Source organism: Halictus rubicundus, chromosome 1 (genome assembly GCF_050948215.1).
Source record: "Halictus rubicundus isolate RS-2024b chromosome 1, iyHalRubi1_principal, whole genome shotgun sequence".
NCBI lineage: Eukaryota > Metazoa > Arthropoda > Insecta > Hymenoptera > Halictidae > Halictus > Halictus rubicundus.
Genome location: NC_135149.1, coordinates 13,310,141 through 13,324,940, shown reverse-complemented (window position 1 = coordinate 13,324,940; position 14,800 = coordinate 13,310,141). Strand labels below are relative to the sequence as shown.

The 14,800-nt window shown below is 40.0% G+C and overlaps 1 protein-coding gene across 1 annotated transcript in view; it reads right to left on the bottom strand.

The window, feature by feature from the left end:
* Positions 1–14,800, bottom strand: part of LOC143354739 (lachesin) — an 84,084-nt gene that overhangs the window by 26,475 nt on the left and 42,809 nt on the right. The window contains exon 4 of the mRNA XM_076789018.1: positions 10,829–11,014. Within this exon, the coding sequence (XP_076645133.1) occupies positions 10,829–11,014 (186 nt within the window). The remainder of the gene's footprint in view (positions 1–10,828; positions 11,015–14,800) is intronic.

Below are 14,800 nucleotides of genomic sequence, written 5' to 3'. Positions count from 1 at the left end.
GAACGAACGAGTCGAAATACTGTTATTTTGCAAACGGTCGATATCTATTATCTGAGCATAAAGCTGTATCCACACTGAAGCAACAGTGAGCAACTTTTAGTTGATGTTACGTGTATCTTAAAAAGTGGTCGCTTGTACCGGATCAAAAAAAGAAGGCAACAAGAGACGAACAAAAGTCGCTTAAGAATTTCGAATTCACCGGAAAGTGGCTCGATGACAATCCAGCGCGCGAACCGGTATCGCGTAACAAGACCGAGCGTACAATTGCCACGGCACTTACATCCTGCGCGACGTTTCCGTTGTGCCAAAATTCGCCGCGCGCGCTATATATTTTCCGGTTACGCACCGGAACGGGCCAGAATTTAATGTTAATGATACGCTTAACGGCTGCACAATGCATCAAGTAAATTTCCTTTCTTACCGAATCTCTAAATTATATCCGTACACATTACTCTATTCGCGGCGAGAGAGAGCGGGACTGAATAACGCGCGGAAGCCCCTAAATCCTGGCTGTATTTCGCTTCCAACTCCCTTAGCCCCCTGCCTCCCTTAGTGGAAGCAGGAGCAACATATCACGGTGTTGTAAGCGACACGAGGAGAAGAGGGAAGGGGGGGGTGCGCGCGTGGGTGGTCGGACGCCGTTGCCAATGAGCGGCGCGGCTTTTCATTAATTAACGACAAGCCCCGCGCTGCGATATAATAAGTAACACGGTCGACGCAGTTGTTGTTCGCGGCCCGTTCCACTGTTGCCTAACAATCCGCCGCGGAATTTTTCACCTCCGTCGAAGCAATCGCCGGTTAACGTGGACCAGAGGGTGCGAGTACAACGCTACAGAGAGAGAGAGAGAGAGAGAGAGGGAAAAGAGGGGAGAGAGACGGAGAGGAGAGACCGAACGAGAGAGAAAGGGGGTGGCTCGGGGGCAGAGACTGCGTCGTGGGTGGGGATAGTAAAGTACGAAACGTCGGAACGGATTCTCCTTTCTTCTCCCCCGGGGCTACGTTGAATCGCCCGCGAAACTGCTTGTTCATTACGTATTTGCAGCGCGATTCCTCTTCCGACTAAGGGAGATTTGAGTAGTTGACTTTCATCGGCTGCGAGATATTCCCTTAAGAGCCGACGAATCCTACGGGATTGAAAAAGTGTCTATCGCCACTTCTTCTGAATTGTGCGTTCGACCTCTTTGTCGGACGGCTCGCGACCCCCCCCCCCCCCCCGCCGCTCTCCGTGATTGCAGGGTAGTTTTATTTGCCGATAAAAATTTCGCCTACCGGCGATACCGTCGTTTCGCTCGTGAAGGATTTCAGTTCTTTTTTTTTTCGGCGTCGACACGGTGTACGGTCGCGCTTATGGGAGTCGGAGGAAAACGAACAGCCTCTAAACTAATCCGTTTGGTCCGAACCGAGTCGTTCGGTCCGATTTGAAAAAAGTTATTAAAGCACGTTCGAACAGTTTCGCCGGCCACCGTGTGTACTCTTACTTGGAATATTTCATTCGGTTCCATAAACAAAGTAGAAACCGTTTCTAGCGAGGCCGTTTCGACCGTACGTGCGTAAATAAAAACTAAAATTGGAACGCGGAGACTGAAGCTGTTGCGTACGTCTAACGTCCGCGCATCGACCCTGCAATCAGAGCGCGAGCTGTTTCCCGGTGCACGAAAGAAGTGAGCCGTCACCGGGGTAGAAACGAGGAATCGTAACGATCGAGTCATCAAGTTGCCGACAGTCGTTAACAACCTGCGTGGTGAGTCCATGCGCGAGCACGCTGCTAACAGTCGAGATCTTGCGAGACATTGCGAGCATCGCTTATCAGCAAACAAGCTGTGACTAGTGTACCGTCGTAATTCCTCGACGAGGGGTTGGGAGAACGAAACGGCAGTAAGGGCAAGGGGGAGGGGTGGAGGATGGTTGAAGCCAAGTTCGGTCTGCGTCAGGACTTTTCCAGGTGGTCGTACGTCAAACCACGAAACGTCAGTGGAGTCGGAAGGACCTCGCCTTTACCCCGAACGCGGCTCCCCACCCTTAATATCTTTCCACTCCACTTACGGGTTAAGGGAGCCAGGCAACAGTCGACAGAAGCTGGAACCACCTGCACTGCGCCCTCGGCAGCAGGCGAGGTGTGCACGTAATTACGAGGATGTAATCCACGCTACGACAAAACTTCAATCGTTATAACCGAGTCGTCTCACAAGTCACCGAACTGCTTAAAACAGTCTCAACGAATACGTTCAGCCGAAACAAGGAGCAACGGGACGACGACGACGACGACGACGACGAAGCAACGCCCCCGCGTTTCGCTCTTCCGACGATCTCGCTTCCCTAGTCTAGGCTTCACTCTCCCATCCTCTGCGTGACAGTTCGGTGACAGGCAGACACGTGCCCGAGCACGTAAACTTGACGGTGTCACGGCGGTGAATTATGAAACTACGCTTCATTCCATAAATTAATTATTGCCTACTTGGGAAAGACTCAATCGAGCCTCCTGATAAATATACGCCTTAATTACCGGAGACTCGATAGGCTTGTTCCGAAATTATCCTGTTGATGCACGAGGCGGGGGACGCATTGTTTGGAAGCCGTAGGGATATAGGTTGAAGGTTAAGCGATCAAAGCTGCCTTAGCACTCAAATGGCGACTGTAAGACGTCACAAAAAATTGCTATACCATTATTCAAAATATTTTTTACATTATTAAATTTGTTTGTATTTATTAAATTACTAAACACTTCAGTATTGTACGAGTCAATTGCACCATTTTCATATGTATAACACGAAAAAAATATATAGAAGGGAAATATTCTAGGTCCAAAGAAATGTTTCGTTTTGGAGTTCAAATAGCTTCGAGTGCAAAGGGTTCAGCTATTGATAAATCATTCGATAGTTTGCCATTCATTATAGTTTGATCATTCTCCCTTTGCCCAACAATGTCGAGTCAGACTCGTAACGAAGATTCTGAACAGTCTAATACATTTGTATGTTATTAATTTCCTTTAAACCAAAATCAAATTTTATTTCGGTTTTCTTAATGAAGGTAAGTACAGCTATTGAAGAATATATAAGCATACAATACATATAAATTTTTTCCTTTTTTTTTTTGAAGAAATTACGAACTACGAAAAAGTTCTAATCACTGAAACCGTAAAATGAATTGTAGTACAAGGGGTCAACTCATTGCCGTATAGTAACGAGTTACACTCGTGATGCAAATTTCAAACACAGCGTACTAAATATGAAAATTGCTCCTTTCTTCTAGGTCGAAATAAAATTCTATTTTTTTTTTTTTTGTAATCGGTACTGAAATTTACAGACACTAGTCCAGTGACAAATACTAATAGTAATACAAATACTAATCCAGTGACATACTTATTTTATTTTGAATTTTATCCTTACAAAACTTTCCACCATAATATTCGTGAAAATAGCATTAAATATTTCTCACACTGTTGCTACGTTCTTGAAGCGGTAAATAATCAAAGTGAACGGTCCAAATGGAAAATATATTTTACAACTTTTCATCACTTGCGCAATTATAACACGAAGTAAAAACATTGCAAAAGTTCTCGCAGCCTTATTAATCTGATGAAGTTTCTCAGAGAAAAAGTGAATGTTTATTTATACTCTGCTTTTGTAGGTCAATCTATGAAATTGCGAATTTGCATACAAATCCGCAAACTAATTACGAATGAAAAAGTTGAAATCGATAGTGTTTTAAACAGTTTTCTACGCGACTTTATAATCATTTTTTATATAAAAATGTAAACTGCTTTCAGAAAATCCAGAGAACATCCTGTTAAACTGGAATACGATGTGGCAACGTCGTAAGGATTATTCTGATCGACATGGGTATTTTAATCTAGACCTGCCAAGAATTCTTAAGAGACCTTTACATATTTATGAAGGACTATATTCCTGCCACTACTGTTAATAATATTTTAAAACATGTATCAAGAAAATTGAAAAATGTTTTCTTAACTTTCGTGCACTGTTCATGTCAATATGAAAAACGATCGAACGTTTAAAATATTTTGTAATGATATTTTCCTCTTTAATAATTCTGATTCAATTTAAATCATAAAAAATTAATACAATAATTACCTGGATAATACGCGCATATTGTACCAAATTTTATTAACAGACTCATCAAAATTATAAAAAGTAAAAGATCCGTTCTATAAATATAGTAACAATCTCTTAATGCAAATTGGTTGAAAAATTATTTTTTCAATACTTCTTTCCTACAAACATCTGTTGAAATAATATTACCAAATCTTCTAAAACTGGTGAATTTGATTAAATTAGTAGTAGCACATTAAAGTAATTATGTCTAAACTGTTACTACATTTATTATTAGAATATTTAAAAATTATACGACGGGTATACTGAATCAATTGAACTTTTCGTCACCGTGAAAAGGATCAGCAAACGCTGCGCCGCCGTGATGGCGCGGAAACTGGCAGGAAATGCAATTAACGAGAACCAGACTATTCGGAGATTTCTTATTATTCCGTCTTCTTCTACGTACCCTTCGAAACCTTATTATAATTTACTGTCACCGCCAAAAATATTTCTTACCGTCCCGGTATATTCATAACCCGTGGTATAAAAGATTTTTATACGAGAAATATAAAAGTAATAAGTAAGAAATCCATATTTAACTAACTGGTGCAACAATCGCAAGCACACTTTTACCAAAAAACGTGCAATGGAAATTTTGGAAAAATTGCGTTCAGTCGGAATTACGAAAAAAAAAAAAAAAAAAATAGTAAAAGTTGGTTTGCGCAACTTTTTAATAGGCGAGGTACGTTCGTTCAACAACGGGATCGCGAGGGGAAGAGGCGAGCCGTTACGAAGCAGGAATTAATTGTTCAAAAACCGGCGTATCGAGACAAGGAGCGTGTCTCCGCTAATGCGGGGAACGCGGGGAGGCCGGGTTGTATTAAAACAGACAATGCCTTCTGTTAACCGTACAATGCGTGCGAGCCCGAAAGGTGGAGCAAGGGCGTAGAAGATTTCCTTTCGTCTCTCCCATAAACATCCCGAACTGCAGTTTGTTAGCCGCGCAGTCGAAACGATAAGTGTGCTCGAAAGGAGCCGCCTCGTTGGGATCGCGCGGAAACGAGCAGAGAAATACAGTTAGCCGAAACGAAACTGCTCATAGAATTCCCCGCTGGAGGGTGGCACGTCGAGTTTTACCACTCTGGGATCCAGGGAGCCATGAGGAAACCGAGCGACGAATTTCGCAGGGGGGAGGGAGGGGTGTGAGCCAAGAAGAGGGGGCCAAAGGGCTGTTCCGATGGAACGAAAGGGACAGAAGAACCCGGCATTCAGCCGCCCGGTGGAAGGGTTTCCCACCGATTGACTGATGCATTTTCGCTAGTGTTTCTCGCGTTCATTACTTAGAAACCTCGCGCGGGGCTGGGAAGGTTCAAGTCAGCGTCCTTGCCGTTGGGGGGGTGGGGGTCGGGGGTTGGGGAGTTTAGCGGGGAATAGAGCGAGCAAGAAGAAGCGCGAGGGTCGAGGGACCCACTAACTTGGCAACCATCGTAACGGCTGCTGCACTATTTAAGATTACCGTTTCTTCCGCGAGGGGAACGGGGAAACGGAAAAGGGAGGATTTCTGGACAGGTACGGGGGGAAAGTCTGCGGGGCTCGAATTCAATCTGAAATGTCGGAAAATTAGATCTCAAAGGAAAGTCTCGGCTTTATCTTGTACCATATCACACTTTGCCGAGACGAACCGAACCGAACCGAACCAACATACCTCGGCGCGGCGCGGCGAGAAGAACGGGTAGGGTTGGAGCGAATACTTTGCAGAGAGTGCCTCTGTTGGTGCACAAGCATGCTTCTTCACTGCGGATGGGAATGGATGGTCGGTGGTTTGGTCGAGAGAGTCGAGTGAATGAAAGGTGACGTTTGCGCGTTAGAGAAAATAGCTCGTTAAAGACGACCCTTCTCCCTCGAATTCTTACCGAGGGTGGTAAGGTCTTTGCAAGGGTGGGGCATTTCCACGTGGCACGTGGTGACGTTCGGCCTTTCGTGTTAAGGCTTCGTCCGGCGGAAATGGAAGGAAAAATAGAGCGAACGGGAGACGGCCACGGTTGTTTGGGAATTTGATTCGGTCTAATGAAGAAACTATCGGGGGCGGAGCAGTTCCCGGCGACTTTATCGCCGGCCAGATTGCCCAGTAACCTCTTTGCTGCTAAAAGCACCAGCTAGTTCTGCGCTCGTGAAGACCGTGCGGTTCGCGAATGCGTTGAAATTTTTAGCGTGGGATGGGAATGGCTCGTCTCGCTGCTCGTCAATTTTATGCAAGGTTATCTCCTCTCCGCGCGTCTGAAAGGCAGAAAGGCAGGAAGGCAGGAAGGTATGTTAAAATAAAAATTTTATGCCTGCATTCAGATCAACCTGGGCTCCCATCCGCCATGATGCAGTTCAACGTTCTTCGGGAGTAAGCGGTCAGCGGTACGCTTTTTCGGGGAAGACAAATTATTTGGTTCCATATTGTTACGACGACCTCTATTACGACCTCTATTTTATGTCCTGTATTTTAGAAAATAACTCTTTATTTCACTGCTCTATCCTTCGATTTATTTGTGTTTTCTAACATAACCTTTTCATCGTTTATTTCGTGGTGTATTGAAATAAACACTTTTTAAAAATCTTCTTTTGAAAAATAATCCCGGCAGAAATAACTTGATTAGATCTTGGGCGACCAGCATAAGAATAACATGAATAGCATGAAGCATAACATTTAAACTATAAAGTGCAAGGTCACTGAATAGCGTAGAAAATTTGGGTTATTGATATAAGGGTTGAAACGTAAACTGGAACATGTAGATGTGTAAAATATTGTTGCATCCGGGCAATAAGCGAACCGTTAAATCCCACTGATGTTAGGACTTATTCGGAAGAACGCTTTTATGTTTCATGAAGGCGGCAACAAGCATGCATAATATATGCGGTTCTATACAACAGTAGCAGGTTTCGCCCACGAATGAAACAGGGTGAAATCTAAGCATTATTTCCAAGGTGCTCATAAACGAGAGCTGACATACCAGAACTAGAGGAGACGGCTTGTTAAGTTCCCTGGAATGCCGTGCTCCAGCATCTCCAGAGAAATACCTTCGATACTTGCAGAGATTGTTACGCCGAAGGTAACTAATACTCACAAGGGACATCACCAAGCTAGTATGCGCTGATTGTGATGAGACTTCGTATACAAGTAGAGCACCGATAAATATTCAACACATATTACCTTTGGTTGTACATTTTTACATTTACCTCGCGGAAAGTTACACGCGAAAAACCGATTTCGTCGAATGCATGCAAAGAGCAACGGGTAGATAAATGAAAATATCCAATCAAAGTGATTTTTCTTTTCATAGTACACGCAAAAACTAAATGTTTGTAGATTCATAGGGGGACAGCGTATGAACTGATCGATCCGCATTTCACGTAAAGTACAAACGAAAATGTAAATACACTTTCCTTAATTTTGGTCATGTCTCTCAGACCTAGAGGAGCGACCAAATTCATTTAGCATTATAACAAAGCATTGAACAAAAATATCCTAGTGTCATTTAATTTAATTTCAAGTTTCTCTTCATAAAATGGTTGAAAATGTAAACTAAAGAAATTACAAAATTAAGATATTGGTAATTACAAATTCATATTTAGTAACTTTCAATACTGTATTTTCAAATTAAAATATACACTTGCTGAAGAATTCATGAGATCATTAATATAAATCACAGGATCCATCATCTGTACATGAAAATATTCTGACCTAAAATTCGCTCGACCTATTTAATTCGAATTTGTTTAGAACAGAATAAGCGTGAATTTAAAAAAAAATAAAAGGGTAATTCCATTTCAAAATGGTCCACCCTGAATTTACGTTACACCTTCAGAATCAATAAAAACGAAAGCGACATAATATAATTCTCTTTCAAATGTTTTAATCTGTTTCGCGTAATTTCTTGGCCCTGCAAATTCTCGAGGCTGGCTCGCCTAAGTAACGTAGCAGTCGGCGAATTGAAGTATGCAAACACAGCCAATCGCGATGAAGGAATTTGATAGCGTGTGAAAGATCGTGCCAAAGCAACGCAGAGAGTCACCTAATTGGAATTGATGGGTTCCACAAACGACGTGCATCCCGGAACTTTATCGATCTAAATAGTGTCGGCGGTACCGTTTCCAATTAGTTATTTCACCGAGTTTCTCGGCTTACCGCGATTCGTCCTACCAGCTAAACTGTTCGCAGAAAGCTCTGATTCCGACCGCTTAGTTACTGAAAACGCTCGAAACAGCAAGCGGCTAAACATGTCCGATAGCCAGCTGTGCCTAAGTAAATTGCCTTTTTCGCCCCCCCCCCCCCCCCATCTAAACCCTAAGTTAAATCCTCTTTACCACGTAGACTCTGCGACATATCCTGGAAACGGCGAAATATTCCACCTCTGTTTCTGAGAATATCATTTCGAAACAATTACCAGCACTTTTCCTTTGTTCATCTCCGTTCTAATAAATTGTGATCTCGTCTTTCGTTAATTTTCTTGTTTTAAGTCGTTTCGAAATAACCCTTTGCGACAGAGAACTTTTTAGATTGTATTGCTAAATTAATCCAATGAATCCATTTTCTTCATAAAACAAGCTTGCTGGGGACTTATTAAAGAGGACACGTTTACTGAAAATTTAGTAAATTTTATTTAACACTTGTTAGATTCCATGTTCCATTTAGACATGAACTGAGTTGAAATGTCCGTACTGTGCCAAATGTCCCGTGAAAAAAATGAAGATAACTGGTGTTACATATTAAAAAATACCTGATGAATATCGTGACATGAGTATTAATATACGAAGTAAAAAGTGCTCGTATGAATCATATTTACCGCCAAAAATATTTTTTAATTATCATAACACAGAGTTTCATTTTCCAGATTTAATTGTCTTTCCTACTGTAATATTTCGCTAATTACAAAATACCGTTTGTACTGTACGCACTTGCATTTTGAACAATTTAAATTTGACTGTAAAAAAGGGCATGCCGTTGCACGACGCGTGACGCTGAATACATACCAACATGGCTACGCCCTTACCAGTCCAAAACGATTAAAATCGCTCAACTTTTGAACCATTGAATTCCTAACATTAAAACTTGGATTTTTGGCATATTCTCACCAAAATCTACAGGATTATATAAAAAAAAGTTAAAAATTTCTGGTTTCCTGAGGTAAAGTTTAACCGTTCTGGAAATTCAAAAGAATATCTCTGAAACAGCCTCGTTTGGTACGTAAAATATATTTTTCAATCTCTATGAACATTCCAATGTTTTTACACTTTATACGCAAAAAATCACCTGTTTTAATATTCATGCCACATCAATTTCACGGATCTCGCAAGTTCCGAAGTTCGCAAAGTCATGGAAATGTACGAAACCATTTAGTTCGAAAGAGAGGATTCGAATGCTCAAAGAAAGCAAACATAACTTTGACGAGGGATCAGGGAAATAACCGCGGACATAAACTTTCAGATTTCAATCGAAGAAATTTTTGTTCAGCCGTTTTAACGCATAAAAAATGGCGATAGATCAGCTCTAAACCCGTTTCCTTTGATTATCTATTTCCTGTAACTTTGAGCGAGTTTAAAGCGAGACGCTTTATTTCTCGTCGATACGTTACAGCAAGAACGGTGTAATAAATGTTCTTGCCTCTGTATTATCGGTGGTTAGCAGATTTTTATACGCTTGTTCGAGCTGTGGACCTACAATATACGATTCCAAGAAGCGTTCAGTAAAATTTTAATAAAGCCATAACTTTATTTTAAACTCCATGAAATCTTATTCAAACGAAGGCATTCCTTTTCAAGGTATAATACCCGTAGTGTAGGAAAGAGATTCCCCATGCTCCAGTGCAATATTTTCTAAGTTTCCGTAGAAAATCATCAACATTTTATTATCCAATAGCTACATTTTCAACATATATTTAAATGCAATTCGAATTTCGAACTGAAGTTTTTCCTAGGCATTTCTTGTTTTAATGATTAGAGTATAATTATCGAATGCAGAAGTTCATTGGGAGAAATGTAGGATCTATTATTTCTTCTATTATGATTCAATAAAAATATTGTCCTAGAATTTTTATAAATTTTCTATGAAAAGAAATGTTATGTTTGGGAACTTTGTTATTCGGAATTTTTACGATAAAGTTCCATGGAAACAAATGAGTAAATTAGTTTGGAACGTTTATTAAAAGGTTTCATTTTTCATTCTCTATTATAAATAACAGAATACTAATTAACAATTTCAAATTGAAGCATTTTTAAGTCAAAAACGAGTCACCTAAGGACATGCAAATGTACAGTGAATGATCAAATTATTCGAGCCACAGTACGAAAAATATATCTTTTAATTATGTAATGAATAGACGGCGGACTTGCATTTATGGTGTAGGTAAAATTTAGAAGAGATAAAAGATTAAAAGAATTTGAGAATATCGATGTAGTATTTTCAATTTAGCAAAGTTATTAGAAAAATTTCTGAAAAAAATGAATATATATAAAAATTAATGTGTGTAAAAATTCATGTATAAAACTATAATTTTCCATAAAGATCCACACTCTAGTGAATAATGTAATCTACAGTGCTGCTAAATACAAATTTAGAATTTTCAAATGTCAATGCTTCGTACAAAAACGATAAAAATACAGTGTACTTTCGTTTAAAAATTGCATGTTTCAACGTAAAACTGTCAACTTGTGCAAACGATTCTAGTAAATTAGATCGCTATAATGTGAACGTGCTCTACGATTTGTGAAAACTCGCGTGATCGACTTACTTGCCATTTCATGGGATTCGTGTTAATCTGACACATATAGACGCCCTCGTCCTCCTGTTGCACGCCCTTTATGTGGAGATTCCACATCGTATGATCACTATGGGACACTGAGATCCTCTTGTTATGAGTTATTACGTGCTCGTGGATCGCCTGGATTGCCTTAGTGTCCGCTTTCACCCAGCCGACCTGTCAAGGACATTTCTGTTAGAAAAATTGCGCCACGTCCTGATAAATTTGTCTCGAAACTCGCAGCAATAACCAGCAAAGCGGACGAGCACCGTGAAAACAAAGCGGCGATTTCGGTGTCTCTGCGAAATAACAGCAAGCATACGAGTCTCGGAATCACAGTTTTCCGGCATGGACATTTCCATAACAGCTCTCTGGTACAGTGATTTCTCTATATATGTCGCCATGGCCTGGATGATAAATGTCGCGAAATTATCCCCACTACCGCGGGGTATACTCCGAAACTCGAGAGGCCTCGGACGTCGAGGAGTGTAAACATAACACGGCTTGGGTATGTTTCCTTGACGATATACGACGCTGGCAAGACCCGTGTGTTGACATATATCGAGAGTTCACTGTATTTTGTGAACTACGCATTTTGCAGACTTTCAAAAATGGTCATTCTGATTTAAAGAGTGTCCGAACAGTCGCGCGAGTCTGTGTACAGGCAAAGCCTTAATACAAAATCATCCTATCCCTCTCCTAAAAATTCTCGCCCCATAAAAAGCCGAACAAAGAACAATTTCCCCAGCAATCTCGCGTCAGTAAGTAAGATTTATTCAGAAGTCGAGAGAAGAGAAATTCTTAATATTTCGCGAGCGGGCCTGGGCCGGTAGTCTTTCTAAGGTTAATCGTTGGTACATTTTCAAAGCGACAGGTTCAATTTAGCGAGCAATTTAGCGGAAAACCGCGCGCGCGCGCGCGCATGGGCACAGGCTGAGCCTCTTAGCAAAAGCGTAAGGTCCTTCGGTCAGACCGAGGGGGCTAATGAGAGACAGCATAGTACAAGGAGGGAACGAGAACGATCACAGGTCAGAGACGTGTTCATAGATTTCGAGGCCGGGGTGCCACCGCAATTTCCCTATAGACAGGTCGAATACGGAATACAAATAAGCCGGATGCCTACACCCCCTTCTAGCTCCTAGGGGTGTGGGGGTGCACAAGGGGGAACATTGGGAGGGGGGTGAACACGCGGGAGGGGAAAGGCACGTATAGGCGGAGCGCGTACGCGTCTTCTATCTCCTTGGTCGAAACTTCGCTGCGCGATATTTGCATTTTCCTTCGAATATTCCAAATCTCATGAAGTCACAGAAGCGGCACCACCGTCGTCGGAGACCCGGAAACGCTTGTATTAATAGGAAAGGGGTTATCGGGTGTGCCCGGCCCCGGCTGTTGTAATGGTGTTCGGAATTGTTTTCGCAGAGTGGCTCTTGCATTCGGGAAGGTGTAATTGAAATTTATTCGTACGTGGCCTGATCGATTGTAGCCATGTTCGGTTGGATAGAGCAGATCCATTTGATTTTATGGTACGCTGCGCTTTTATTGCTAAATTGTGATAATGAGAGCCAGTCGACACTCTTTCTTCGCGAGGCTCATTGCCATTCGTCGATACGCCTCGCGTTGATTCCGGTCAACTGAGAAACGATTGTCGTGGGTCGAGGTGCATCTTGAATCATGCGTGTTTCGCGATAGATCTACGGAGCATTGAAAGCGACGTTGTTGCATGTAAAATGTCCCATTTTAAAATGCAAATGTTATGAATAAATAGCGGATCATTATGCAAAACAAAAATTTTCTGTCTGAATTGCAACAAACTGGAGCGAATTGGAAATTTATTTTATTTTTTAATATGTTCAATAGATCGAAAATAATAGAACAGTATGTTTAAATTCCTCTAATGTTTTTACCGTTTTAAATTACATCTAGTCGTTTTTGTCACGAATGTATAAAATCTATTGTCTAGTTATGAAGCGTAATCGGAAAATTTAACAAATACAATATAATTGAAAATTCCTATTCTTGATTGCATATTAATATGAAAAGAAAGTGTAATTATGTCTTGATTAAGGACGTTTCAGAATTACGCATAACTATATCCTTCAAAAAATCTTAAAAGCCAAAGAGACAATTGTTAGCGTCATTAAAATTAAGAAGTTATTAAGATACCAGACCGCAGTAATGCCATCCAATCTACTTCTTTAACGATTTAATTAAACCACTTTAGATTGGTATTATAAGAAACAATGAGCGTAATTCGAAGTTGCATTTTCTACTGATTGAGAAGCATGCAAATCAGAAAATGGCATTGGCAAGTACAATGTGATTTATAGTTCTTATAAATATTATAAAGTAGGTTGAGGATTTTATACAAGAAAGTATATCAAAATGTACCGAATACAATTAAACGAATAACATGCTGAAAAGTAATGACATTTTTTTTACTAAAAACTAAAGTAACTAAATTTTTCGAATTTTGTAAATACTCGAGATCCATTAATAAATCCCCTGTTGAGAGTTAATGTTGTTATACTTCGACTATGTAACAATTAATCAAGATTATAATGTGCTGAAATTAATCACACGTACTTAATACTTTATCAGATTTATATCTTACTAGAAACAATTCAAATTTCTTAAATTCATTATTTACTACAAAGTTTCTATTTCATTGTTCAGTAGCCTTTTCTGCAGAAAGAAAATTTTATTTCTGTTCTTTTCGGAGCTAAAAAGGAAAGCAATATCACCGAGCAACTCGTTCAAGTATTTTTCTAGTACTCATTGAGAAAGTTCTCCACAAGTTCCTACTTCCAGAAAGTCAAATCGTAAACATCGTTATGCAAAAGAAACCTACACTACTTCCAAATTCTATGATTATACTTTTAATGTGTGCAGGAACGCAAATGCGTGAATAGATGCAATTTTATTTTTTTTTATATCGCATTTTTTTAGTACTTCCTGTATGCACACTCTATATACACATCCTGTATAAATATCAGCACAATTAGTAACATGAATCTACCGTAAAATAACGTAAAAAAGGTATTTTAATTATCAGTAGATGTACTACAAAAAAAATGTTTGTAGCGTTACTGTATTACTATAATCTCTGTATTCACCTTCGAATGCCTCGCACTGTTTTAAATCATTATAGCAATGTATAAATGCGTAACAACGTCTAGATTTTCAATCTGTAACTGGAAATATAATAGAATTATACAATATTAATAAAAGGCAATTAATATCCTTATTGTAAGACCGAAATATTTCTCGCATTTTACTTCGTAATTTATGAAAATAGGATTTCCATGGAAACTTCTTCCCTCGACTAACGTATCCGTGACGTATATATGGATTATCACGCGTATTCAATTTGGAACGCATATTTAATTTCACGCAACAAAGACACGAATTCGATACCCAAGGTATTATGTAATCCCGTTAAATAAACGAATCATCGAATAATATGGCGTATTAATTTTCTCGTCGAAATGGTGAAATTGCGAGCATATGTAAGTCCTCGTTAAAACGTTCATATTTTCAACGATTCTGGCCGCATTGCCGAAAGACCGGCAAATTGTTATCAATTAAGCTGGCAATACTGATGGCATAATAAATGTAAAATATACTCTGACGAAACATATTCAACTTAAACCATTCATTTCGACCGACATTAACCTTTCGTCAGATGAACGTGTATGAAATCGATGCACATAAAGTATCTCTCTTCATTTACATACACAACTGTTTTTAAACCGTATTAATTCGCTGTCGTTATTTGTTGGAACTAGAAAAATCGAGGCTTCGATTTGCTGGAAAAAATTACATGATTCGCAGCTGATGTAGCACAAAATCAGTCTACAAGCCAGACAATTTTTAGGAAAGTTGAGACCTTAATACACAATCTCGATCTCCGAGGAAAATACCCTTAATACTAAAACAACTCCTGCGTCACAAAGGATTAATGAT